The sequence below is a fragment of the Prionailurus bengalensis genome, chromosome D2 (assembly GCF_016509475.1).
Source record: "Prionailurus bengalensis isolate Pbe53 chromosome D2, Fcat_Pben_1.1_paternal_pri, whole genome shotgun sequence".
Taxonomy (NCBI): domain Eukaryota; kingdom Metazoa; phylum Chordata; class Mammalia; order Carnivora; family Felidae; genus Prionailurus; species Prionailurus bengalensis.
Window position 1 is genome coordinate 61523410 of NC_057351.1, and position 27556 is coordinate 61550965.

At 47.5% G+C, this 27556-nt stretch overlaps 1 protein-coding gene across 3 annotated transcripts in view; it reads right to left on the reverse strand.

The window, feature by feature from the left end:
• The window catches only part of SH3PXD2A (SH3 and PX domains 2A), a 242221-nt gene that overhangs the window by 145835 nt on the left and 68830 nt on the right, over positions 1 to 27556 (reverse strand). For all 3 annotated transcript variants that reach the window (XM_043597432.1, XM_043597433.1, XM_043597430.1), the window contains exon 3: positions 6341 to 6416. In XM_043597432.1, the coding sequence (XP_043453367.1) occupies positions 6341 to 6416 (76 nt within the window). The remainder of the gene's footprint in view (positions 1 to 6340; positions 6417 to 27556) is intronic.

Sequence of the window (27556 nt, forward strand, 5' to 3'; positions counted from 1 at the left end):
TATTTCCAAAGAAGGGGTGCTCTGTTTTGCAAAAGGATTGATCCCATGACTCTTTTAAATAGAATAGTATTTAGGACAACTGAAAGATGATGTGATTTGTCCCACAGAACTAAATTTGCAGAGATTCTCAGGAATATGCCTTAATGTAAAACAAGATTCACTTCTGCTTTCCACTTGGAGGTAGGAATGCCAAGAAGTCAGGCCTGCGAGTGGAGCTTCTCAGGGACTATTGTCAACCATTGCCTCCTTCTGAAAGACCAGCCAGCATGCCTGCCCACTAGCACTCACCAACCCCTTACAATAAAAATCCTTTGCTCACGTCTTTAGCTTTGGGAACTGACTCCTGCCAATATCAATTTCCTGGCTTTGATAATGCACTGTATTTACACAAGACATTACCACTGGAGGAAGCTGGGCACTTGGTACACCCTTTGGTGTACCCCTTGGTGGCTGTGTGATGGTAGAAGGTGACTTGACTTCTCCTTAAACTGGGAATAGAGTCACCTACCCTGCAGTGTGGTGGTGGAATTGGAGGGGAGGAATGTGGAGTGCCTAGTAGTTTTGCAACATCTTGTGAGTCTGTTTCAAAATACAAAGCTTTAAAAATGCTGTGACTTAGGAAAACCAAATAGGTAATCTTGGGAGACTCATAATTAAATGAAGACCGTGCTCTGAAAGCCTGGGGCTATCCTGTTTGTAATTGTATTAAGATAATAATAAACTAAGCTGTTTAAGTGTGGAAAAAAAATCAATTACCCAGCTGCAGTGACCTCAGGACACTCAATAGAATGAGAGCACTTACAGGTCACCTGAGTCCCCATGAGGTTCAGGTCACTCTCTGCCCCACGTCGTGCACTCTTGAAACATAAGATAGCGATGGAAGCTGGAGGGACCGCTGCGGTGCTGGGTCCTTGGGCAGAAACTCCCAGGTCCCTAGTCTGGAGGATATGGAACCAACAAAGTGGGTGGGGGAAAGTTTCCAGCTGAGGCTGGCTGGGGCAATTCCTCCCTGCCCAAAGAAGGTACAGGGCAGGGCAGGAAGGAGGACAGCACTACTACTTAATGGCTAAGTAGTGGGGGAAACTGAGTTGACTTCTTTCTAAAATGGGATAATGCCCCCATACCACGCCATAAGGACTGGAGAAAAGGGTTGTAAGAGGGCCCAGCACAAGGCCAGACACACAGAAGGAGCTCAATAAAAGGTATCCGTACATAAGGGAGAATGTCCAATTTGTGATCAACCAATGAGTCTTAAATGTTTTATTTTTTTTAAGTTTACTTATTTGGGGAGCCAGAGCACAAGCAGGGGACAGGCAGAGAGAGGGAGAGAGAATTCCAAGCAGGTTCCCCACTGTCAGCACACAGTCCAATGTGGGGCTCAATCTCACGAACCGTGAGATCATGACCTGAGAGGAAATCAAGAGTCGGACGCTCAACCGACTGAGCCACCCAGGGGCCCCCAACCAATAAGTCTTAATAAAGCACACACTATGTGTCTGGCCCCATGATAGAAAGGTGAGAGAACTAGATAGGGGCCTTGTCTCAAAGGGAGGCCACAAAGGTCAGTGAAAACAGCTAGGGGTATCTCCCTCTCTCTCACCTAATGTGGGGTTTGGAGGCCCAGGCATGACTGGAGGGATTCCTTCCCCTTCACCCCTTCACTCACTCCCAGGGCATCAGGCCCAGGCATAATTCTCTGCCTCTTCCTGCCTGAAAAACCACCTGGCTTTTTCCCAGAGATGCTTTGCTGGAGAACCACCTGTCCCACATGAAGGTCATAACTTCTCCATGCCCCTCCTGTGGGCTCTGCAGGCCTCACAAACACACAGATGGGCCAGGGCATAGTGGATCTTCACTTCTAGGCCCAGAAAGCAGGTTCTAGAGCCAGTGCAACAAGTGGGTTGTGGACAGTTCCCCTACAAAGCCTTATCCAGGATTTGATCGCTATGCAAATGTGAGACCACTTGTCTGGCAATTGCACCGGCTGTCTGTCATCACCTTGTTGGCCCTGCTCCCAGCCACCCTCCCCCTAACCTGACTCTAGTAGTGGTGCACGACAGTCTCCTGGGATGGAGCCTCTGCCTCTGGCCACGGAAACCCCAGACCCTTGCCACTTTTCAAACCCACAGGCTGACCCTGAACGCAGGCCATACACTACTCAGACACACCACAAACTTGTGTCCTAGATCCTGAGATTTATGGCTCATGTGTGGGATTTTTTTTTTATTTTTTTTTATTTTTTGCTAGAATTTGACTGGCAGATGAGGGCTTGTTAACCATGGGAAGCCACAGATTCCCTCTCTTCTCTCAATTCCTTTGCTTTCTCTGTCACTTCCACCAGCCAGTCAAACTTCTATGAGCCCCCTGGGCCAGGCACGACAAAGCAAAGCAGCTAGCTAATGCTCCAGACACATCCCCCTGACCCCAGGCCCCAGAAATGCCCATCACATCTTGGCACCTGGGAAGCTAAAATCGAGACTATTTTGGAGATAATGTGTGTTCTCTGCTTTCTCCCCTGGGTGTTCCTTGCTCTGAAAAAGGGCTGGCAGAGCTGCTCCCGAGGCTGGCTGCTAAGCCTCCTGAGGGTTGGAAGAGTGAAGGCAGCTGGTGTGTGTGTGACTCAGGTTCTGCTGAGTCACGCTGTCAGGGCTGAGCCTACGGGAGTCAGCAGGTGACCTTGGCTGCCTCCCCAAAGGCAGGACGTAGAAACAGAGACTTAACTGGTGTTAGATAATACAGTAGATGTTGCCCCCTGCCCACAACCCCCTTACTAGCACATGCTCTCATCCCTCACTGCTGTAGGTGTTCGCCGCTGGGGGCTCACAGCTGCCCCTTCTCAAAGGCATGTCCCCTGCCCTCAGCCCTCAGGGGCTATTTGCCCACACTCCACGACTTCTGGGGGAGAGGAGGCCTCCAGAAAATGGATGACCTATGGGGAGTATAGAAGGTGTCTCCGACACTGGGATAACTCTGGTGCCATCCACCTTGGGCTTCTTCCCCTGCCCTGCCCTGCTTCTCTCACTGCCTTGGGATGTGCACCTGAGAGCAGCCCTCCAAGTCACCCGGGTAAGAATCCTCATCTCAGTCTCTACTTTTAAGGAACCTGACCTAAGACAGGAAACATTCCACATTGCGCTTCTCTCTTCCCCTCTCCTCTTGGGTTTGGGGCAGGTTGGGAACCCTCGTGCCCACGCGGCTCTCCCTAGTTTGGTTCCGATTGCGTTGGCTTCTTTTTCCTTGCTGTCCAAGTGAGGGAGTGGAGCATGAAAGGGTTAGGTAGTTTCTCATGGGCAGGGGGGAGCGAGGCACAGGCCTGGGAGCCCCGGGATGGGATTCCGCACGGCCAGCAATGACCATGCCAAAGTCCTGGAAAGTGAGTGAACAAGAGAGAAGCATCGGAGAGGAAACCCCACTGTAGACAGAGGAGAAAAGCAGCAAAACAGGGGAAAGACAAGTTCCCTTGGAAGGGATGGGGGCCAGTCAACCTCATTCCTCTCTACAATGTCACCCACTGCACACAGGTCCCATCATGTGGGGGCAAGAAGGGATCCTCTGTTGGCCTTTCCCAGGAGATGGGGGTGGCCATGGGGGCAGCAGACTTTCTTTATTCACAGCTGCCATTTATTGAGCAGTTGCTATGGGACAGGCTCTGTGCAAAGTGCTGCCCGTGAATTCTTTTACCCTCACCACAATCCTTTTAAGAGGAAATTGAAATTCAGAGAGAGCCCCAGTGCCATAGCAGTTGTGGGTTATCCTCCTGGGGTGGCTGATGGGGCCTGAGGTCAGAGATAAGGTTCTGGTGCTGGTTACACCTCCTGCTGTGTGGCCTGTGTGAGTCTGTTAGTCTCCCTTAGCCTCAGTTCCCTAGTCAGTAAAATGGGGATAATCTCACTGGGAGGAGCAAATGAGACTACACGTGTGAGTGTGCTGTGTGAAAAACTAGGCACGTTTCAGGAATTTGCAATAATTGGGTCCTGCTAGAGGCTAGCCACAGTTCTGAGCCCCTGAAACGTATGAATTCATTCTATCCCGCCAACAGCCCCATGAAGTAGATGCTAGTATCCTCCCTATTCTCCAAATGACAAAGCTGAGGCATATACAGAAGTTAACACATTTGGCAACTGACAGAGCCAGACTCTGGAGGGGAAGGTCAGGCAGGCCGTGTGACCCCCCAGACGTTGGGCTCTGGTAGCGGCAGGACAGAAGACTTGCACTTCCCCCACCCCTCCAAGCCACCATCCTTGGAGGTCAACTCCAGGGCCCCCTCCTTTAGGAGTGCTTTGCTGCCTTCCTCAGCTCACAATGACACACTCCAGACACTCAGAACAGCACCGTGCTAGAGAGGGTCACTTCCTGCCTGCACTGGTTCCCTGATTAGGGAGTAGACTCTGCCTCTCTCATCCCTCTTAGTAGCTTGAAGGCTCCTTTGATGAAGGCAACACAGCTACATCTTCCCTTGACTCGCCAGGCCATCCCAGCCTCTAGCCCCAGGTAACTTATCCCAGGGCCTGTCATAGGCTGAGCCCCTCACTGCAGACAAATGATGACGAGGTGATATTTCCCTGGAGAACTGGCCACCAGTGGGAGAAAAAGCCCATCCCTCTCGAGGAAATAAGCAGCTTTCATGCCCCAAGGCCAAGCCCACCTCTGATACCAGGGTGCCGCCCTGGCCTCATGTTGGCTCTGGGACACTTGTGTCCACAGCATCCCAGCTGGGCTCCCAGGTCCTTGGGGGGGGCAGAGCATCTGGAGTGTACTGGAGCAGCATCTAAGGTCATACAAACCTAGGTGTTGAACATTCCAAATTCCCTCAGGACTCAGTGCAAAGCCAGGTAGAACACGGAAGTCCCCTCCGTTCACTCCTCGGCCAGTGACGGAGAAGCAGTCCTCTGCCTCCATGGAAGAAGCCTAGGGGTGAGATTCTCTATACCCCCACTGACTGGTTCCAATCTTGCCCAAACCGTGGGATGTGGAAGGGCAGCTCTTCCCTATAGCTAAAGTGATTGTCTGCAATTTTAGCACGAGACTCACAGGACTGCCAGCAATGAGTGTTCTTGCCTTCCGCTGCTTTAGCAGATGTGGGTGTACGAGGACCACCTTTCAGAGAGGAACAACTCGCTGAGGGCGGTGCCCCTGCATGTGTTTTCAAGTCACCAAGTAGGTGCTGACCACAGGCTGACGGGGTGTCAGAGAGTAATGAGACAGAGACCCCGCTCCTTGCGAAAGTCCCACTGACTTCGCCATTGCCGGGCCCAACAGCAATGGGGGCGAGGCCCACTGTAACCCAGCCCTGCTCACTGGCCTGGGGAAAGGCAGAGGATCTGGGGTCAGGTTTAGGGCAAAGAGCCCAGACTGGAGAAGACTCAGCTCTGCCACATTTATGAGGAGTTACTTAACATCTCTGAACCCTAACATCTTTATCCCTCAAGCAGAAATCAGAATATATACCTCAGTATGGACATTTGTATACAATAACAAAAAAAGCACTTTGTAAGCTATAAATTGTACACCAATTTAAGACATCATAGCAACAGTAGATTATGACACATCTGGGAAGTTTTCCTCTAAATTATACATAATCAATTACCTTGAACATGTTCCAAAATGGTGTAGTGGTTAATGGCCTTTATGGCCAGAAAGACCCAGGTTCAAATCCTGGCTCTGCCAACTCACAGGTTGTATTATGTAAGCTCTCAGAGCCTCGGCTGGATAATGTGCCAGGAGGACCCAAGATCGGACATGGGGAGCATGCTTAGATTAAGGGTCTCTATGATTACAATGGGATTAGTGGAAAGAGTTCAGCCTGGAGTTCTTCATCCTCTCATAGAAGACTTGATCTGTCTGTGCTTTCTGGAAAGAGGAAGCCAAAGTCCCAGAGCCTAAGAAATTGCTTAGAAGTTGCATGGCCCAGACCCAATAGAGGTGGCCTGGGAACGGTGGGAGAGGTCCCTGTGGTGGCAGTGGCCTTCACAATCAGGGGCTTCCCATCTTCTGGGGAGTTATTAGTATGAAGATTCCTAGGCCCACCCTGCCTAGAATTTCTGGCTTAGTAGCCAGCCTTTTCTTCTTCTTCTTTTTTTAATGTTTATTTATTTACTTTGAGAGAGAGACAGAGAGACAGAGAGAGAGCAGGGGAGGGGTAGAGAGAGAAGGAGAGAGAGAATCCCAAGCCCTGACTCAGGGCTCAATCTCACAAACAATGAGATCATGACCTCAGCCCAAGAGTTGGATGCCACCGACTGAGCCTCCCAAGTGCCGTGTAGCCAGCCTTTTCTCAGCCTAAGAAATACTTCTCCCCAGGTTGCCTCCCATCCCAACAGTGGGGCCATCCAAAGCTTACCTGGAAGGAAGGGGATGATTCTCTGCTTGGGGTCCTTCTGGCCACCTTCAATGGGAAACTTATCCAAAAGCTGCATCTGAGAAGCCAGACAGACAGAGGTACAGGATTCAGAAGACTGGAAGAGCCCTCAGAGTCCCTTCCCCATTCCACTCCACTGCTCCAGGGCCCCACTGCCCTCACACGGATGAGTGACACCTCAATCTCCTATTTCACAGACGATTAATAAACCACATGGGGCATGAGAGAGAGGAGGCCAGAGCTCTCTATGCATCAAAGGGGTGTCTGAACAATCTCAAGGAGGCGTGGGGGCATACAGAGAAGTATCTGAAGATGCCCCCTCTTGAGACCAGGGTAGAGACCAGCAGGCTTTCCAGGCCAGGCTACAGGTGGGGTTTCCAGAGCCTTCCTTGGGCTCAGCTTCTTTCATATGTTATCTGCTAGGTGAGCCCTTTAGCCACTGGCCATCTCAAACCATCTTGGGCCAGGACAGGGGAAGGCCCCACCTGATACTTCAGACAGACCACCCACCTTCCAGAACTGCTTTGCGGAAACAGACTCAGATGTTATTTTAATTATAAAACCAAACCCAGCCCGTTGCCCCCACGCTGTAAGACCCCCTCCTCCATTTCCTACCTTCCCACCCTGAGATTGCTGCTGTTTTTCCAGGGACAGACCCACCGGAAGAGTTTCCAGGGTTCTGGAGGAACAACTATTTTTTTCTTCTGCTATTCTGGGCTGAAATTCTGCATAAACTGGAAAAACACACAGGAGACAGGATGGACGAGGCCACAGCCCCTGTGTGTGTGGTTAATCTTCCTTCCAAGGCACAGGCTGAAGCAGAATGACCAGGGCAGGGTCTAGCCCTGCTGCCCCAGCTGTGTGACCCTGGGCAAGGCGTGGAAGCTTGTTCAGTAGGGCTTCAGGCCCCTCCTTGGTCAAATGAGGAAGATCAGTCACATGATATCTGAAGTCCATTCCTTCCTTCAGATATTTATTGAGTACCTACTTAGAGCACTGAACACCAAAAACATGGCCAGAAAGAAAAGCAACAAAGTCCCTGCTTTCAGGAAGTTTACATTCTAGTGGAGGGGGACAAACAGTAAACAAACAAATATGTATTGATAAATGTTATGAAGAACAATGAAGCAGGGTAAGGTGTTGGAGCACAACAGAAGTTGTTCCTTGGTATGGCGTGCTGAGAAAGGTCTTAGGAATCAGATGGCAATCTGGTAGAGACCGCAGGAGGTGGGGAAGCAAGCCACAAGGAAGGGAGAGAATGTTCCAGCAGGGGGAACGGGAAGCGCAAAAAGAGCCTGAAAAGGCCAGTGTGGCTGCTGTGGAGTAGAGCGAGCAGGGGCTGAGGTACAGGCAATGAGATCTGAGAGGTGGGCCGTACCACGGGGAGGACAGCTTAACTTCACGGTGGTGAATGAGCCATAGGGTGGAAGCAGGATACCAGGCAGGAGCCTAATGATGGAGGCTTGGACCAAAGTGCCAGTATGAAGGTGGCGAAAGTAGTCCTGTGCTAGATTTCACACGTGTGCATGCACCTGCACTCATTCCCATCCACCCCACCCCTCACCCTCACCCAGCGCTAACACATGATTTCAGGATGCTCTCTTGCACAATCATCATCCAACACACACAGGCACGCAGGCTATTTAGAGCCCACACGTGAAGGGCGGGTCATGGTCGGATTCGATTCAAAACAAGACAGAGACTGCACCATTATTAACTTTCACTTCCTGAGTACAGACTGAAATTTAACAAAAGCTGGCTCATGAGTTTTCAAACCTTAATGTTGTAAGTCTATCTCTCAAACATCTAATAAGTGCCTACTTCATGGAAATATACCCACCGGGACACAACACCATAAACCTGTACTTACGATTTTTTTCCTTAATTGATACATTTTCAAACAAATTCAATACCCAGTAGAATTCCCATTTTCTCCTTTTCCCATTTTTCTCACCCATATTCTGTTTAGTACATTTTATTTCAGTATCACATAAAAATTCATGTTCACTGAAGGGAAAAACCAGAAATTACAGAAGCAGTGGGTGATCAAAAGGAGAATGAGAATCACTCATAATTCCTCCCCTGGAAAAAGTGACATTAATGTTTTAGGGTATATATCCTTTCCAGACATTCTTCCATGCATGTAAATAAAATAAGCTCCTCAACACTGACACTCTATAGTGAACATTTTTCCACGTCAATGAATACTTCCATATCAGCACCACCATAACTAACTGCAACCTAGAATTTCAGTCTTTGGATACACCATAGTTTATCTACCCTCCTACTGTGAATATGTAGGTTGTTTCAGACTTTACCATAGGTAATCGTGCTAGAGGAAACCTCCTTGTCCATGCACCTATGCACACTTCCTTACTACTATTTCTATTTTTTGTTTCATTTTGTTGGAATCTGTGCATATTTAGAGGTGCCTTAAATCTTTTCTGGAAGAAGACTGAGAATAAATTGATGGATAACTAATATGTAGAGGCCAGGCCTACGGTCTCTCCGAGCAATGGCTCTATAGAATTTCTGAGGAAGAGTACAGAGATGTCTGAGAAGGAAGGCAGGCCCAGCAACGCACCCTGGTGTGGAGTGGTCTGCCCTCACTGAACCGCTCTTGTCCTGAAAGAAGGTGGCCCGTGCCCAACAAACTGTGGGATTAACCCAAGTTGGGCTCGAAGAAGTTAGGCTCTAAAAACTTTAATGTCCTGTCAGCTCTGACATACACTTGTTCTCTGATTCCTAAGATTCTGAGACTCTCACTCACAGTGCACGGGGAATATGGGGCCAACGGGAGTGAGTAGGGGGCAGGCAGGGTTCATGCATTCATTCCTTTCCTCCAAAAACGTTTGCTGTGCGCTTCCTAGATGCCAGGCCCCCTGTTAGATGCTAGAGATAAGGTAAATTATAGTCTTTACACTACGAAGCTCACAATCTAGGTGTAGAGCAGGGCATCACACCTTCAACATGCGTATGATGTACTCACCAACCTGTGGAAAGGTAGGTTCTGATCCAATAGGTCCAGGCAGGGGCCTGAGAACCTGCATTTCTACCAAGCTCCTAGGTAATGCTGGACCTGCTGGCCCATGGACCGTACTCACTACACAGCTCTAGAGCTGTTCTGCCTACGTGACAGTCACTAGCCACGTGTGGCTGCTAAGTGCTTGAAATTCAGCCCATCCAAACTAAGATGTGTAGTAAATGTAGAATATACACCAGGTTTCAAAGACTTAGTGCAAAAGAAACGTGAAATGTCTTATTAACAATTTTTGTGTTGATTGTATATTGAAATGATAATATTTTGGATATATCATGTTAAATAAAAATACTTCTAAAATAATTTCACCTGTTTTCTTTTATGTTTTTAAGTGGCTACTAGATAATTTAAAATCACACATGTGGTTCATATTATATTTTTACTGGAGAGGCTCTACTGGGGCAAGATGGTTCTCAAAGTGTAGTCTAAAGTCTGCAGATGCCAGAACCATCTTTGGAAGGGGGGGCGTGGTGTTAGTTAAAAATGCAGTTTCCTGGGCCCCATTCAGAAGTTTGTGAGGTTTTGCTGTGGTGCTAGAAATAGACAAGCAATTTCTGGAGTGACAGAGAACAGTGAGGATGTATGAAAAGGATCCTGTAGGCTCTGAAGGGGGAGGTCAGGGAAGGCTTCCTGTAGGAGATGAAGCCAGCTTTGTCCTGGCAGAGTCACATTCCCTGGGCCTTCCCTGCCAAAGAGCAGTGAATTGCCTCAGTGGGTTCACGTGTCTCCTGGAAGGCAGGGGTCATCTAACAGCCCCGCAGATTTGAATTTCCCCTCAAAAGGCCTGTTGGAGGATGCTTTGCAGCTGGCCTCTCTCCACCTCCTCCTTCTCTAACACATTTTCTTCTTTCCCCACTCTGGCTTAGTCTGGGCCCTCCAGAGGCCAAGACAAACCCATCTGCCCAGAGTACTGGGTCAGCGGGTCCTCTCCAGAGCCATGAGTGCCCGGCAGGCCTGCACCTCTCCTCCCCAGCCCCCAGGAGCTGAGTCCAGCCACACCTGGCACCAATCCCCACCAACAGGGCCGAGCCACAGAGCCTCAGCATCTGCCCTCCCTGTCATCCCCAAGGCCCAGCGGCCAGGCAAAAAGGAAACACCAGCTGAAGGTGACATTTTCTCTGCCCACAGGTCACCTTTCAAAGAAAGCAGATCCCCTGGTTCAGAGTCCAGAGCAAACCAAGCAAAGGCGGCCCAGCTGAGTTTACTCGGTATTGAGGGCTTGCAAAGCTGCACGGTTTGTCATCTCCGTGCAGGCGCAGTATGGCAGAGTGGCGGGCGATGGAATAAACATCTGGGCCATGTGTGATATACAATCTGAATGTCACCCCCCCTCTCATGCCCTCCCCCCAGAAAGCCAGGCAAAGTGGGTCTGTAGCCTGGTCAGCACCCAGGTTTCAGGGCTGGCTTTGACAGATTAAAACACTCACATGGAAGTCTGAGGGGGCTGCCTCGTGTGAAGAGGACTGCCCAAGACTGAGTGCGTGGGCAGTGAGGCAGGAAGGCCCCGCCCAGCCTGGAGTTTGCTGCGGCCACCTTTTCAGGCAGGAAGTGGATTCCCCTGTCACTCCAGCAAGGGCTTGACTCAGCTGGAAGAAAAGCAGGGCCCACTGCCAGGGTCCTTCTTAGAGAGAGAGGTGTCTGGCTAATGCAGCTCTTTGCAGCCACATCAGAACTTCGCGGCGTGTGGAGGATGCTGGGCTGTTTATCTAAGGGGTGGATAGTTTGAGAGATACAGAGCAGCTCAAATCCAAGAGCTGGCCCAGCCAGGGAAGCTGACTCGGCAGCTCTTCTTGGGCAGGGTTGAGCAGCAATAAACACTGAGGAGAGAGAAGGGTGGGCCCGAGCCCAGCTGGGGCACACGTGTAACCCAAGAGGCCGACTCCTCACCCTTCCGCGAGGGTGGGGTTCCCAGCCACTCCCGCTCTCCAACCCTCAAGCCTTAATCCTGTCACCATTTCCAGTTCAGGAACAAATGGGACATTACCACAAGAGGTGGTGGGTTTCTTAACCTCCCCTCAAAAAGAGGCAAGGCTACCCAGTATCACCGGGGACCATGAAGGATCAAGGGAAACCTTAGAACTGGTTTGTCCATTCTACTAACTGAGGGCTTACCAGTCCCTGGGTTAGATGCTGGGGACACAGCAGGAGGATCACAGAGACAGAGAGGGACAATAAATAGCAATACGTGTGGCTTTTCTTAAATTTCCTATCCTCTGTGGCCTGAAATGTACTTTCCCCTTCCCTTCCTTCACTGATGGCCTTATCAGAGGCATCTGCTCTGGGAACCCTTCCTTGACCATCCCAGACGCAGGTCACCACCACCTTTCTTTGAATTCTAATAGCATTCCTGGTTTGCATTCCCTATTAGAGTACTTCACACAGACTTTTGTGATTTTTTTTGGTACAAGTTCATCACATTGCCCAAGAGGAAGCATACTTCCCCTTGAATGGTTTTGGTACCCTGTAGAAAATCAGTTCATCATAAGCATTTAGGTTTATTCCTGGACTCTCAATTCAATTCCTTTGATCTATACATCTATCCTTCTTGCCGTCCCATACCATCTTGATTACTATAGCTTTGCATTAAGTTGTTTTCTTTTTTGATTTTTTTTAATGTTTATTTATTTTTTGAGAGACATTGTGAATGGGGGAGGGGCACAGAGAGAGGGAGACACAGAATCTGAACTGAACTCCAGACTCTGAGCTGTCAGCACAGAGGCCGATGTGGGGCTCAAACTCACAAACCACGAGATCATGACCTGAGCCAAAGTTGGATGCTTAACTGACTGAGCCACCCAGGCGCCCCCTCTTTTTTCTTTTTAAGTTTATTTATTTTGAGAGAGAGAAAGCATACACATGAGTGGGGGAGGAACAGAGAGAGAGAAAGAGACAGAACCCCAAGTAGGATCCGCACTGTCAAGGCAGAACCTGATGCAGGGCTCAAACTCAAGAACTGTGAGATCATGACCTGAGCCGAAGTCAAGAGTCAGACACTTAACTGACTGAGCCACCCAGGTGCCCCTAGTTGTTTTCTTTTTAAAGGACTTCATTCTTCAGAACAGTTTTAGGTTTTTAGCAAAATCAAACAGAAAGTACATACAGTTCTCCTATATCCCTTGACCCCACACACTCCTGGTCTCCCTCACCATCAAAATCCCAGTCCAGAGTGGTCTATTTGTTACAACTAATGAAACTATATTGATACATTACTCTCACCCCAAGTCCATAATGTAAAGTAGGGTTGCTCTTGGTGTTGTACATGCAATGGGTTTGGGCACATGTATAATGACATGTATCCATTATGATCTATCATATAGAATAGTCTCACTGCCCTAAAAATCCTCTGTGCTCTTCCTATCCACCCCCTTCCTCCTAACCTCTGGAAATCACTCATCTTTGTACTGTCTCCATAGTTCCAATTTTTCCAGAATGTCATATAGTTGGGATCATATAGTATGTAGTCTTTTCAGGTTGGCTTCTTCTACTTCTTCGACATGCATATAAGGTCCCTCCATGTCTTTTCATGCCTTGATAGTTTGTTTTGGTTTTTAGTACTGAATAATATTCTACTGTCCGATTACTACAACTTATTTATCTGTTCACCTACAGAAGGACACCTTCATTCCTTCCAAGTTTTCGTGATTATGAACAATGCTGCTATAAAAATCCCTGTGCACGTTTTTGTGTGGACCAAAGTTTTCAACTTATTTGGGTAAATACCAAAGAGGGTGATTGCTGAATTGTATAGTGAGAATATGTTTAATTTTGTAAAAAAATTGCCAACTGTCTTCAAAGTGGCTGTACCATTTTGAATTTCCTCCAGCAATGAACAAAGGTTTCCATTGCTACACATCCTCACCAGCATTTGGTATTGTCAATGTTTTGGATTTTCACCATCCTAATAGGTATCTAGTAGTATCTCATTATAATTTTAATTTGCAATTCCCTAATGACATATAATGTTGAGCACCTTTTCATATGCTTATTTGTCACCCAAATACCTTCTTTGCCGAGGTGCCTGTTCAGAACTTTGCCTATCCATTAATCAGGCACTTCATTCTTATTGTTGAGTTTTAAGAATCCTTTGTATATTTTGCATAACAGTCACGTCAAATTTCTGCAAATATCTTTTCCCGGTCTGTGGCTTGTCTTGTTATTCTCTTGCTATATTAAGTTTTGAAATCAGGAAATGTGAGTCCTCTCCTCCAACTTTCTTTTTCTTTTTCAGAAGTGTTTTGGCTATGTGTAGTCCCTTGAATTTCCATGTGAATTTTGGGATCAGCTTGTCAATTTCTGCAAAGAAGCCAACTGGGATGTGACAGGAATACATGGGCAGAATCTGCAGATGGATTTGGGGAGTGCTGCCATCTTAGCAATATTAAGTCTTCTAGTCCATGGACATGGGATGTCTCTCTCATTTATGCAGTAACATGTTTGTCTTAAAGTCCATTTTGTCTGATATCAGTATAACCATTACAGCTCTTCTGTTTTCTAGTATAACATTTTAATTCCTTTAATGATTTTTTTCACTATTTTTTTAGTTATTTCTTCATAGTTCCCTAGGGCTTATGGTATACATCTTACCTTATCAGGATCTACTTTAGGTTTATAACTTAGTTCCAGTGAGATAAAGAAACATTAATCCTATATAACTACAGTCTTTTTCTTTTTTTTTTGTACTATTATTATACATATTACATTTATATATGTTATAAATCCAATAATTGTTATAATTACTAGTTATAATTACTATAGTAGCCCTAGACTGGGACCTGGGAGGAGAGGGAGCCCTGTGTTGATGGCTGCATACATCAGCTGAGATTGGGTGGGAGTTGGGGGTCAAATGCCACAGACCCTTGCCATTCTTACAATGGCAAATTTAGAGTTTCTTAAATAAATGTTTCTCTATTTGCCATTTCAGTTGTCTGTTTAGGATAATCTCCAGAGACTTAGATTAAAAAAAAAAAAAAAAAGAAAAGAAAAGATTTTCAACATTTTTGGTTGTTTCACTAGGGAGACAGCTCATCACACAGCCATCCTAGAAGTAATCTCCTTTCATGTTTTCTTTCTGTTCCTCCACCCCAAAGTACGAGGCCCAGTGCTGGCTACCCATCTGGGGCAGGGGTCATCACACTAGTGTCTCGTGGCTCTCAAAATTGTAGCACAACCCTGAATTTACACATGAAGATATAAAAACCATGGATTTGAGACTGGAGAGCACCTCTAAAACAATTACTAGCGAATCCTTTTGGAGGGAGGTTCAGCAGGGTCCTCTGTTCAAATGAAATCTAATATCAAACTTAGGTAAAGAGAGCCTATCATTCCAGAAAAACTTGTTGAAAACACTATCTTTCCACCCATTAAATTATATTGACTCCTTTGTCAAAAACCAATTAACAATATATCTGTGGGTCTACTACTGCTGGATTCTCTTTGCTGTTCCAGTGACAGATTTATATATCCTGACACCAACACCATGCTTTCTTGATTACTATAGGTTTTTAGCTAAGTCTTGACATCAAACTTTTTCTTCTTCTTCAAAATTGTTTTCGTCATTCTAGATTCTTTGCATTTTCAAACACATTTTAGAATAAGTTGGTTAATTTCTACAAAATAAAATACATAAATCCCCCCTGAAATTTTTAAAATTAGAATTGCATGGACTCTGTAGAGCAACTTAGGGAGAGTAGCTATTTAACAATATTGAGATTTCTAATCTATGAACATGGTAAATCTTTCCATTTATTTAGATCTTACCATTCATTCAGCAATGTATTGTAGTTTTCAATGCAGAGGTCTTGCACATCTTTCATTAAATTCATTTCTAAGTTTTAAAATTTCCTTTGTGATTTCCTTTTTAAATTTTTTTTTAAATGTTTATTTACTTTTGAGAGGGAGAGAGGATGAACGGGCTAGGGGCAGAGAGAAAGGGACACAGAATCCGAAGCAGGTTCCAGGCTCTGAGCTGTCAGCACAGAGCCCAAGGCGGGGCTCAAATTCATTAACTGTGAGATCATGACCTGAGCTGAAGTGGGACACTTAACAGAGTGAGCCACCCAGGCAGCCCCTCCTTTGTGATTTCTCATTTGAACTTAGAGACCCAAGAAACTCAACCAACTTCAAACATAAGAAACAAAAGAAACTACACCAATTCACATCATAAACACATGACTCAAAATCAGTAATAAAGAGAGAAATCTTAAAAAACTGCCATAGGAAAAATATACATTACATTCAGAGGAACAAAGCTAATAATGATGGCAGCAGATTTCTTGTGGGCAAAACACAAACAGGAAGACACGGAAAAGACTTGTGACATCTACGGGGCTCTGAGAACCTCTGCCTTGACGACAACCATAATTCTGCTACACGTTTGGGAAGCTCAGTTGTGAATGAGGCCCAGCAGGTCCTCCACATCCACAATGCATAGATCTCTTCATCTGTAAGTTGGTGAACAAATAATTGATCATCCAAACCTGGCAATTTTGAGAGTGGAAGAGAATGCTAGGAATAATTATGTCAGGATAACAGGTGTAAAACAGGAGTTCCAGGACTGTACTGGTTAATGGGGTCATGTGATTACCCTACCTCTGAGGTCCCAGCACCTAGCATAGGTCCTGGTAGAAAGCACGTGCTCAATAAATGCTTGATAGTAAAAATAACATTTATTGAGAACTCTGTGTTAGTCGCTGTGCTAAGAATTTTCACATGGCTTATCTCATTTAATTCGCATTATCAACTCTTTAAGGTAAGTGTTATTATTTTCCAGAGAAAGAAACCAACACACAGAGAGATTAAATAACTTGCCCAAACTATCAAGGTATGGAACTGGGATTCAAAGCCAGGTATTCTGCCTTCAAACCCAGTCTCTTGACTACCACGGTCTGAATGAATAAATTCAGTGGAAGGAAGGAAGGAAGGAAGGAAGGAAGGAAGGAAGGAAGGAAGGAAATGAAGGAAGGAAGGAAGGAAGGAAGGAAGGAAGGAAGGAAGGAAGGAAAGAAGAGAGAGAGGAAGGAAGGAAGGAAGGAAGGGAGGAAGGGAGGGAAAGAATAAAAACTAAACGATTATTCTCATATAGGTAGATGAAGTATTTGATAAAACTCAACACCCATTTATGATTTTTTTTTTTAGCAAGTAAGAAATAGGAGTAAACTTCCTTAATCTGAAAATGTTTATCTACCAAAATAATCCCTAGGGAAGAAACTCTGGGACAAACAAGAACATTGCCACTATCTCTACGTCTCTCCATTATTGTACTAATGATCCTTGCCAAGGCATTAACACAAGAGAAATAAATGAGAGACTCAGAAGGAAGAAGTAAAACCATTAGTATCCACAAGCAATATGATGATATATACAAGATCAATGAGAACCTTCAAGAGATCCACACCTTGGGACTTTGAAAGGTTCTAACACCCTCATTAAAAAGAAATTAACCCCCAGAAGGTATAAAAAACTAAGCCCCTTTAATACAATTTTTATTTTTTTTTTATTAAAAAAAATTTTTTTTAACGTTTATTTATTTTTGAGACAGAGAGAGACAGAGCATGAACGGGGGAGGGGCAGAGAGAGAGGGAGACACAGAATCCGAAGCAGCCTCCAGGCTCCGAGCCATCAGCCCAGAGCCCGACGCGGGGCTCGAACTCACGGACCACGAGATCGTAACCTGAGTTGAAGTCGGACGCTTAACCGACTGAGCCACCCAGGCGCCCCAACTAAGCCCCTTTAAAGGAGAAAAAAGGATGAAAAAGCTCTGGAGAAGGATGGTGGCAAGGGTTGCACCCCAATGTGGTTTGTACTTAATGCCAATAAACTGTACACTTAAAAAGGTTAAAATGGGGGGGGGCACCTGGGTGGCTCCGTCAGTTAAGCATCTGACTCTGGGTTTCAGCTTAGGTCATGATCTCACACAGTTCATGGGTTCGACCCCGAGTTGGGCTCCGCTCTGGCAGTGCAAAGCCAGCTTGGAAGTCTCTGAATCCCTCTCTGCCCATCCCCTACTCTCTCGCTCAAAATTAATAAACTTTTAAAAAAATCTTTAAAAAAGAAGTTAAAATGGTAAATTTCATGCTATGTATATTTTACCACAATTTAGAAAATGGTAAGTTTTATATTATGGATTTCTTACAATAAAAAAAAAAGAGAGAGAGAGAAGATCTCCTAGCTTTATGGCATGGAAAACCAGCAGGGCATGGACATGAACTAGAGAGGAATCACTGAAATTCTTTCGTTATCAACCCAGGAGCAGCCACGTAAAGAGCACTGAGCACAGCACTTGAATCTGGAGTCTGGGCTCCAAACTTAACCAGCTGACCGAGTGACCCTTTCCAAGGCATTTATCCTCGTCTATGCAATGGGGAAGATGATGTAACTCAGGAGGCAGATATGAGAGCCCAGACAAGATGCTGGGGCAGGCGTGTTCTATAAACAGAAAGGGGCTGTGCAGGCATGAGGCTGCATGGCAGTTGCTCAGAATGTTCCCAGGATGAGGTCAGATTGAGGGTGGGTAGACAGGAGGGATCAAAACCACTCTTATCAAAACCACTACAGCCTTTAGGGAACAGACCTCACATATCCCAGAAGCAGCATCCAGGGAGAGAGAGACAGGATGCAGAGCAGAAACATCCATCCTGGTAAGGAGCTCCCTGGCATTGGAGCATTTGGTTGCTGAGGATGGGCCCAGGCCATGCTGAAGCCAAAACACAGGACACTGGAGCACACCCCAACTTTGAGAGTGGGCCCAACCCTGCTTCCAAAGTCCTTAACAAGTCAAAGAAATCTTCCTTGACCATTTTTGGGAAAATATGCAAACCTTCGCTATCTCAAATCCTCCCTTCCCAGTCAAGCCTTTACCTTATAACATCCTATGCACTGATGAGTGTATTTCAGAAAGAGTGACTTACACTCATGGTCCCTGATCTGTTTGCATGCTGGGAGAGCCACATGGACACAGGAGATCTACTTAGTACCATTAGATAGATGAGTGTCACCTTGCTGAGATGAATAAATCCACAAAATGGAAGTTCAGGGCAGGATGAGATCGGTATGGCTGGGTGAGCAAAGCAGACCTTTCAGAGGAGGACACGGTATAGCTAGGCCTTGCAGAAAGGAGAGAAAGGCCTTCAAAAGGCAGGAATGGCAAATACAAAGGGTTGGCATTGGGAGTGTCAGGATTGCTAGATGAAGCAGTCAGATTGGAGTGAACTGCCTTGTTCATGAATCCCAGGGAATGCTGCCATGAAATCTCAGAGAAAGTGGTGGGATCCAGGGTGGAGGCCCCTGATCATTTATTCCAGTGATTTGGGGATGACCACACAGTTGGCAGTGGAGCAGGATAAGGGCAGATGCCTGGAGTGCTACTCCACAGGGCAATTAGGGCATCCTCAAGTGTCATTGGAAATGGGACATGATGGAGAGACGGTGTCATTTCTAGAACTCAGGGATGGTGCCACATGTAGTGGGAGACTCTGGGGTGGGGATGGCAGGTGAGATGCCCCAGATGCCTGCTCAAGAAATAATACTAAACTGCTATCTATAGCAGCTGGGTCTGGTAACTTCTTGGTTTGGCATGAGTTTGAGATGAAAAATCCAGGACAGGGGAGGAGGCTGGGGGAGGGGGACTTCACTCTCTCCAGCCAGCTTCCCACAGATGCTGAAGACATTCTGAACACGTATTTAAAGCCCACCAGTCTGAAGGCAACAGCAAATCATCAGTCTCTCCAGGGAGCCCACAAATGTCAATGTGGCCTTGCCTAATCCAAGGTAGCCTCTCGAGAAGCCGCCAGCATACTGTATACAAAGACCATTGGAGCATACTATTGAGAAAAGTTTCCTTGACTCCAAGTCTGACTCTGCAAACCCTGCACTAGGAGGACTCCTGCCCTCCCAGAGCTGAGATCTCAAGACTAAGGAGCCCCGGGGGGTTCACAAGTGCCCTGGCCTCCACACCCACTGTGACCAACCACACAGGGCAAGTGACTAGCAGGAACTGTCTGCTCAGAAAAGTCCAGTGAATTGATCCTCTCCTGCCTGCCTCTCCAGGCTGTTGTGAGAGTCAAAAAGAATTCAAATATTGAGCAATTATTATGTGCCACCCACAGGGTAGGTATTATTAGCCCTGTGTTTTATAGATGAGGAGACAGGTACACAGACAAGTTAGGTAACTTGCTCAACAACACAGAGCAAAGGAGAGACTGAGGCAAAAGTGAGGCCCAGGTCATGGGGCTTCCCAAAGCCATGCATTTCCCCCTTGGAGGCTGGACAGCACAGAAAGGGTTGCCCAAATGTGTGTACAAGCCCCTTGTCCACATAGGATCCATACCTAAGTGTTTTTCTTTGGGATCCTTTCTGGAAAAACTTGAACACTTATTTAAATTGGATATTAGTTTCCTAACACTGCCGGAAAAAATTACCACAGTTTAGTGGCTTAAAACAACGCACATTTGGGGCAACTGGGTGGCTCAGTCAGTTAAGTGTCCGACTCTTGATTTCAGCTCGGGTCACGATCTCACAGTTTGTGGGATTGAGCCCCACATCGGGCTCAGTGCTGACAGTACAGAGCCTGCTTGGGTTTCTCTCCCTCTCCCTTTCTCCGTCCCTACCCTGCTCATGCTCTGTCCCTCTCAAAATAAATAAATAAACAACAACAACAAGAACAAACAGCACAAATTTATTTTCTTAGTGTTCTGGAGGTCAGAAGGTCTGAAATGGGTCTTTAGGGGCTAAAACCAAAGTGTCAGCAGCACTGTTTCCCTCCCAAAGTCTCAGGGGAGAATCTGTTTCCTTGCCTTTTGTAGCTTCTAGAGGCCACGCATATTCCTCAGCTGGCAGCCTCTTCCTTTGTCTTCAAAGCACATCACTCCAAATTCTGCTTCTGTAGTCACAGCTCCTTCTCAGACTCTCCTGCTTCCTTCTTACAAGTACTCCCGTGATTACACTGGACCCACCTGGATGATCTAGAATATTCTCTGTTTCTGAAGATCCTTACTCACATCTGCAAAGTCCCTTTCACCATTTAAGGTAACATCCACAGATTCTGGGGATTCGGATATTGCTATCATTGGGGGCCATTATTCAGCTATCATAAGCCCCACCCAAAGCAAGAGTAGCTATAAAATCATAAGCATATAATGTGTGCATGCGTGTGTGTGTGTGTGTGTGTGTGTGTGTGTGTGTGTGTGTATTCTAACGTATTAGCTTAGGGCTGCTGTGACAAAGTACCAGAGACGAGTGGCTTAAACAACAAAAATGTCCTATCTCAGTTCTGGAGGCTGGAAGTCTGAGATCAAGATGTCGGCAGGATTGGCTCCTTCTAAAGGCTGTGTCCATGCTTCTCTTCTAGTTTCTGATGGCAATTTGTTGGCAACCCAGGTGTTCCTGGGTTGGCAGAAGTATCAGCTCAATCTCTGTCTTCATCTTGACATGGTAGCCTCCTTGTGTGCATGTCTAGATCCAAATTTTTTTTTTTACAAGGACACCAGTCATTGGATTAGGGGCCCACCCCACCATACTAAGACCTCATCCTAACTAATTACATTTGCAACAACCCTATTTTCAAATAAGGCCACATTTGAGGCACTGGGGTTTAGGACTACAACATCCGAATGGGGGGGGGGGACACGAAAGACTTCAACCCCTAACACCTACACACACTGAAACAACATATAACCGTTGAAAGATAAAAGCATTTGCCCACACACCACCAAAGGTCTCTTCCTGAATTCACAGTGGGACCTACACACCATTTTGAAAAATGTGAATAAGAGTAACCAGTGGTGCATAGCCAGTCAGATCTGGATTCAAATCGATTTCCTCATCTGTAGAATGAGGACAGTAACAGAACCTGCCTGATGTGATGGGCAAGAAGAAACAATGTGTGTAAAGCGCTTAGCACAGAGTCTGGCACAGACTAAGAGCTCCAAGCACATTATCATTACTGTTTTCATCATCCCTCTTGTCATGGCACCAGCCTGGGTCCCTAGTGCCTGGCAAAGCTCGCTCCAGCCCTGAGGTCAAGGAGGCAGCAGGGAGAGTATGGGGACAGACAGGCCTGGCTATGAGCATCTAGGGGCCCTAGGGGAGCTGTCCAGCTGGTGTGTGTGGGCTGGGCTTGGGGAGGAGGCCTCCAGCTTTTCCAGCAGCTCATCAGGTGCGTGGGCGCTGCCTAGGACATGTTTGACATTAATGTGGTGGGGTCTGGGCAGATAGCCCAACACCCGCGGCAGGATGCACACAGAGCAAAGAAAGCAAAGACATACGGGACGGCAGTATCCCAGGGAAACCTCCTCAAGTCTAGAAGGTGTCCAAACTGGTGGCTACATCTGTCTCCCCCTGAAACTACCCTGTGGGCTCATCCCATGCACCACCCCCCACAACGCTGACCCACAGCCTTGGGAGAAAGAGCAGGGGATGGGAGTCAAGAGAGGAAGGTTCTAGTTCCAGCCTGCTGAGGCTTGTGGGTGACTATGGAAGTGAAGTAGAAATACCTGTCCTATCCCCATAGGCGTTGTGAAGATCCAAACAGAAGACACATGAGAAAGTGCTGTGAAATGCCAAACACAATTATTCCTACTTAACTTTTCCGAGTCTTAGTCTACTCATCTATGAAATGGGGTCAAGCCTATTTTTCTCCTCCTCATTGGCTGAAGCAAAGTTGAACAGAGAAAATATATCTGCAAAGCGCTTTAACAGGCACAGAGGAAACCAGAAGCAGTCGCCTCTCTCAGTACTGTTTTACCATTACTAATACTCTAGCTACTGATGGAATGCTTGAGCTCTGAAGGGTCAGAATTCCAAATTATTCCTTCCTAACTAGGTGACCTTGGCCAAGCCACTTAACCCCTCTGGGACCCACCCCACCCTCTAGGGGTGAGTAAAAACAGGCGCCCATGGTCGTGTGTGGATTCAATGTGGTAACACGGGTGAGTGTGGTACTTGGCTTGCTGTAGGTGCCTGATAAATGGGGTCACTTTTTTTCCAGGTGAAGAGACTCCAGGGCTACCTTCCTATCTCTTTATTTTTTAAATACACTTTTTAAAAGTTTATTTATTTCTTTTCTGAGAGAGAGAGCGAGAGTGAGCACAGGAGCAGGGGAGAAAGAGGGAGAGGGAGAGAGCGAATCCCAAGCAAGCTCTGTGCTATCAGTGCACAGCCCAATTCAGGACTCGATCTTGTGAACGCATGAGATCATAACCTGAGCCAAAACCAAGAGTCAGACGTTTAGCCAACTGAGGCATCCAGGCGCCCCTACACTTACAGCCCTTTCTGTTTCTGGGAAGCTGCTCAGGGCCATCAACCAGGCTACTCCACCCTGACAATGGCTGAAAGGACTTCAGAGTCTTTCACCTGTAACTTCATAGGCCTCCCTTCTTAAAGCTCTTGTGCTTTGTCCCAGTGTGAGATCGCTCATGTTCCCCTTGGCCAAGAGGGAAGAGCATGATGGTAGGGCAGCTGACCACCTGGCAAGCTGGTGGCAGACGGGGCAGGGTCAGAGGGCAGGATGCAGTCAGCTCTGAGCCTGGCTTCAGGTAGGAGGGGTAGAGCTGCCCTGGGGATAGAGCCTGAGGCGTGGTTTCCTCTGTGGAACTGGAGCTTACCCCAGCCCCTCCCAACACCCCAGTGTGTCAGTCCCCCTCTACTTGTGACCTTGCTTTCCTCTTGTCCCCAGGAAAGTGTGCAGCTGGAGGGGCAGGGTGCTAGGGCCGGGACAGGGAGCACTGGGCAGTGTGAGGGGCAGGGCTGGAGAGGTCATCTGAGACTGAGAGGAAGAACCTGGAGTTCCTCTTCCAGGCAAAAGGGAGCCCTGGAAGATGCTGAGCAGGAGTAACTCTGTGGAAGTGGGAATCTAGAAAGATAAATCTGGCCAGTACATGGGATGGAGCTGTGGAGAAAGACACATCTGTGTGTGGGACAGGCTTCCAAACAAATCCGCCTCTCCACAGAGGAAGAGGTCAGCCTAAGATGAGCCTGCCCACACTGGTGTGTGTGTGTGTGTGTGTGTGTGTGTGTGTGTGTGCACTGTGATGTGTGTGTTTTCCAGCAGGGTACTGACTGAGATTACCCTGTTCCCTCTGGGGTCGGGTCCCTATCTATCCCTTGGCCTCACCAGTGACCCTCTCAAGATTTCTAACCCCTCATGTACCCTCAAGCTGCCTGACACTCCCCCCTCCCACACCTACCTCCGAGGACCATCAACAAAGAGTGAGAGGACCTGAAGAAGGTGAAGAGGGAAGGAAAAAGAGTGGATTTCCCCCTTTTGACTGACCTTTTTCTGGCTGAACCACATGCTCAATTTTTTTCATCCTGATCATCCCTCTAAATGGCCCAGAACTGTGGTCCCCAAAGCATCCTAGCCACCATAGGATCAAATTCTGGCCAAAGTTTGGAACAAAGATAACATGTTCTTGGCAGAGATGAGACCAAGGCAGATCTTTGGTGCTCCCAGACCCCGGCTGCTGTTCAAGGCAGTGAGAGTCCAGAGTTAGTCCCCAACACACTCCCTTGACATGGCTCTCTTGGACAGAAGCCAAGTGGGATGCTTCTAATAAAAAATCCAATGTCCTTCCCTTCTTCCATCCCTTTCTCTGAGCTTCTCCTTCCCATTTTGTTAGAATACAAATGGGTCAGGGTACTTCCAGGTGTAACTTCATCTTTCTCCACCCCCACAAAGTCTTGTGCAAATGGAAAAAACAAAAGAATAGGCTGAAGGAGAATGCTGGAGTCACCGGGCAGAGTCCAGCTCTTTCCTGTGGCCTTTCCCTGGTCAGTACGGAACCCCAGCTTCCTAAGAGCTCACCTCTCCTATGCTTGGGAGTGTTTTTGGTCAGCACCAATATTGGCTGGGCCATCCTAAAACTCAGAGAGAGTGCTGAAAGCTTCTTCAAAGATGCTGGAGGCCTCAGCAAGACCCTGGGCTGTCAGGTGGACCCAGCAAAAGCCAGGCAGGCCCAAGGAGTTCTGGCCAGGTGCACCGCTATACCTGGTGACTTGGGTAGGTCACCTGCCTGCCCATACCCCTCAACTTCCTCCTCTATTAGAAATTTCACAGCTTGAGAGACCAAAACACATGAAGCCTCTTTGAGGTTCCAGTCAAAAGAGTGCTAAGTTGCATCATCTCCCAACACTGCTATCATCTCCCTTCCCATGGTTTTATCTCTGGCTTCAGGCCATTTGTTGGCTCTTTGCCTCCCAGGAACACACACCTATTCATAACCTCTGCTCGAACTGACCTCTCAAATTATATACCCTGCTACCACTGTACATCCCCACACACTGCATACACTGCATGGCCTGCTTGCAATCTTCCCCGGACATAAGATGCCGTTCCGCATCCATGCTGTTCTGGGCCTTTGCACAGAATGCCTCACCCCATGTGATCTCTTGCTGTCAACATCTCTGAGGCCTTTGCACAGGCTTATCCTTCATTTACCCCCTCCTCTAGATTGCCTCCGTAGTTTAGTCATACTTCTAGAACTGTACTTACCACTATATTGTGATTATTTGTTGATATACCTGCCTCCTTTCAAAAGCTTGTATGCTTCTTGTAAAAAACTGTTCCTTGAAATGCTCACTTTCCATCATAGTATCTAATAGCTGGGCACACATTTCCCAGCCTCCCTTGCTGAGAGGTATAGTCATGTGACTGAATTCTGACCAATGGAATATGGGCAGGGATGATGTGCGTCCTCTCCAACAGCACATAAAATATCCCTATAATTTTCCACATTCTCTCTTCCCTCCCCTGCTGACTGGATACAGAGATCCACGGTGGGTGGAATCCCCAGATGCAAGAGTCTGGGTCCCTGAATGACTACCTGGAACACAGCCATCCAGGAACCTGTGTGGGTCTATGACATGAGCAGGAAAAAACCCTCTATTTTAACGAGTCACTGAGAGCTTGTTACACAGCATTAGCCTGTCCTAACTAATACAAAGGAGTTCAGTCACGGTCCAGTGAACCAGACTGAAAGAGGGAAGACTTAATATGAAATGCAGAACCGCCCCCCTGCCACCCAATCAAGTCAAGCATCACATCCCCTATATGAATGAACTACTCCCAAAGCCAAGTTGTCACCCCTGCTTCCCCCTACCCTATCCACCAAATCACACACACAGTATTTAGAATGCCAAGCACTAAGGAAGGGTGGCCTAACAAGGGTGGGGATTGAAGGTTTGCTAGATGACCTATAAAAGTCACCACAGGTGAATGAGCCCCAACTTGAGATCCTAGTTCCACAGGTTTGTAGAAGGCACACAGAGACACAAAGATGAATTGCAGGGAGGGGCCTTCTCCTCCCCACACAGGCATCTATACCCCTGACACGTGACCTTTAAGCTCACAGGAACATTTCCAAGGATGCGAATAAACCACCTCTGTGGCAGCCCACACCACCCTTGGCAGCTTCTGGCAAGTGCTGGAACAGTGTTCCTCATACAGAGCCCCAATGCCCCAGGCCAAATTCCCACATGGTCACAAAGGCTGAGACCAAATGGGAGAAAGACCACATTTGGACAGAAAGGAAGAAAAAGAAAGATAAGGACTTCAAATGTATCCTTCCAACACTCTGTGCCCTCACTACTCAAGGTGTGATCTAGAAACCAACCCTACTGTCGCCTGAGAGCTTGGTGCAAACGCAAAATCTCAAGCCCCAGGCAGGCCTACTGAATCAGAATCTGCATTGCAACAACATCTAAGTAGTCTGTGTGCACGTTAACATTGGAAAGCCCTCGCTGTTCTTTGCTATAAGCATTCCAGCCAAACTTGAGCAGTGTTCCCACAGCAAGCCCAGCCTATACGCAAAGATAGACACACAGGAGAAGGAATTGGAGCTAAACCATAGAGCTGGCCTTTAGAAGGGAGGTGCAGGCCTGGCACCCCATTCCCAAAACTCAGCACCAGCTTGCCACGCATTCATGTATTTATTCAACAACAATTTCCTGAAATTTCCTGAAATTTCCAGGCACTGTCCTGGGCCCAAGGAAAACAAGCTAACGAGCTGGCAAGGTCCTGCTCTCTCAAAGCTCACACTCTAGTGGGGAAGAGATAGTAAATGAGTAGACAGAGAGTCAAACAAGATAATGACACCTTGTGATACGTGTCCTGAAGACAAGAGAATGTGACAATGTGACAGGACTGGCAGGCTGTCTGAGGAAGTGGTCAAGGAAGGCCTTTCTAGAGGTGTCATGTGAGTTGAGGCCAGAGTGCCCAGGAGTCAGCTGCCTGAAGATCTGGGGGAAGAGTTTCCAGCCAGAGGCAATGGCAAAGGCAAAGGCCCCAAGGCAACACTGTGCTTGGTGTCCCAGGAGCAAGTGGGTGAGTAGTGAGCTAGAGCCAGCAAAGCAGGGTTCAGGGGACAAGTCTGGAAGGACAGACGGGGGCCCACGACCCAGGGCCTGGGGGCAGGGGTAAGGAGTTGGGAGTTAATTCCCAAAAGAAAGGGAGACTTTCAGAAGGTTATGAACAGAGGTGTGATGTGATCTAATTTATGTTTTAAAAGGATCACTCTATTGGTAGGAAGACAAGAGTGAGAGTGGGAAGACCCCTGAGGAAGCCAGGTTAGTTGTCCACGTGTCCTGGGCAGGGGTGACAGGGCTGGACTCAGATGGAGACAGAACAGACAGAGGGGAAGGGGGCAGAGCCCAGCTGCACTTTGAGAGAGGTCACACAGGATGCACCAACGTACTCTTGGGTTAGATATGGGACATGTCTGGCCAGGTTTGGGGTGACCCCAACTGGGTTTGAATCCCTTTGGTAGCTCAGGCATTCCTAACAGCTGACCTGGGCAGTCCAAGTTCCCCACCCAGCCTGATGGCCTCAAGGGCTGACGCGGCATCCCCTGCCCTGACGGCTTCCTCCCCGGTCACTGAGGTTGGCCATTCAGCCCATAGGAGTCTTTTCTTGTAACTTCTCCTTAGGCCAAGGGCTTCCTGATGTCCCTTCACACTGCGGAAGGGGAGGACAAGGTGGAGCCCAGATGGGAAAAGAGAAAAATCCCCAGAGCAAAAATGAAAACGGGGGCACAGTTGCTAGGGGGAGCCCGGTAAAGCAGCCCATGCAGTGAAGCAAGCAAGCAGGGCCGGCCTCGGGTTCCCCAGGCTCTGCAGCCAGCTCTGGTTAACGAGGCTTTCCTGCGGGGAGAGCTCCACTCCGTCAGGGA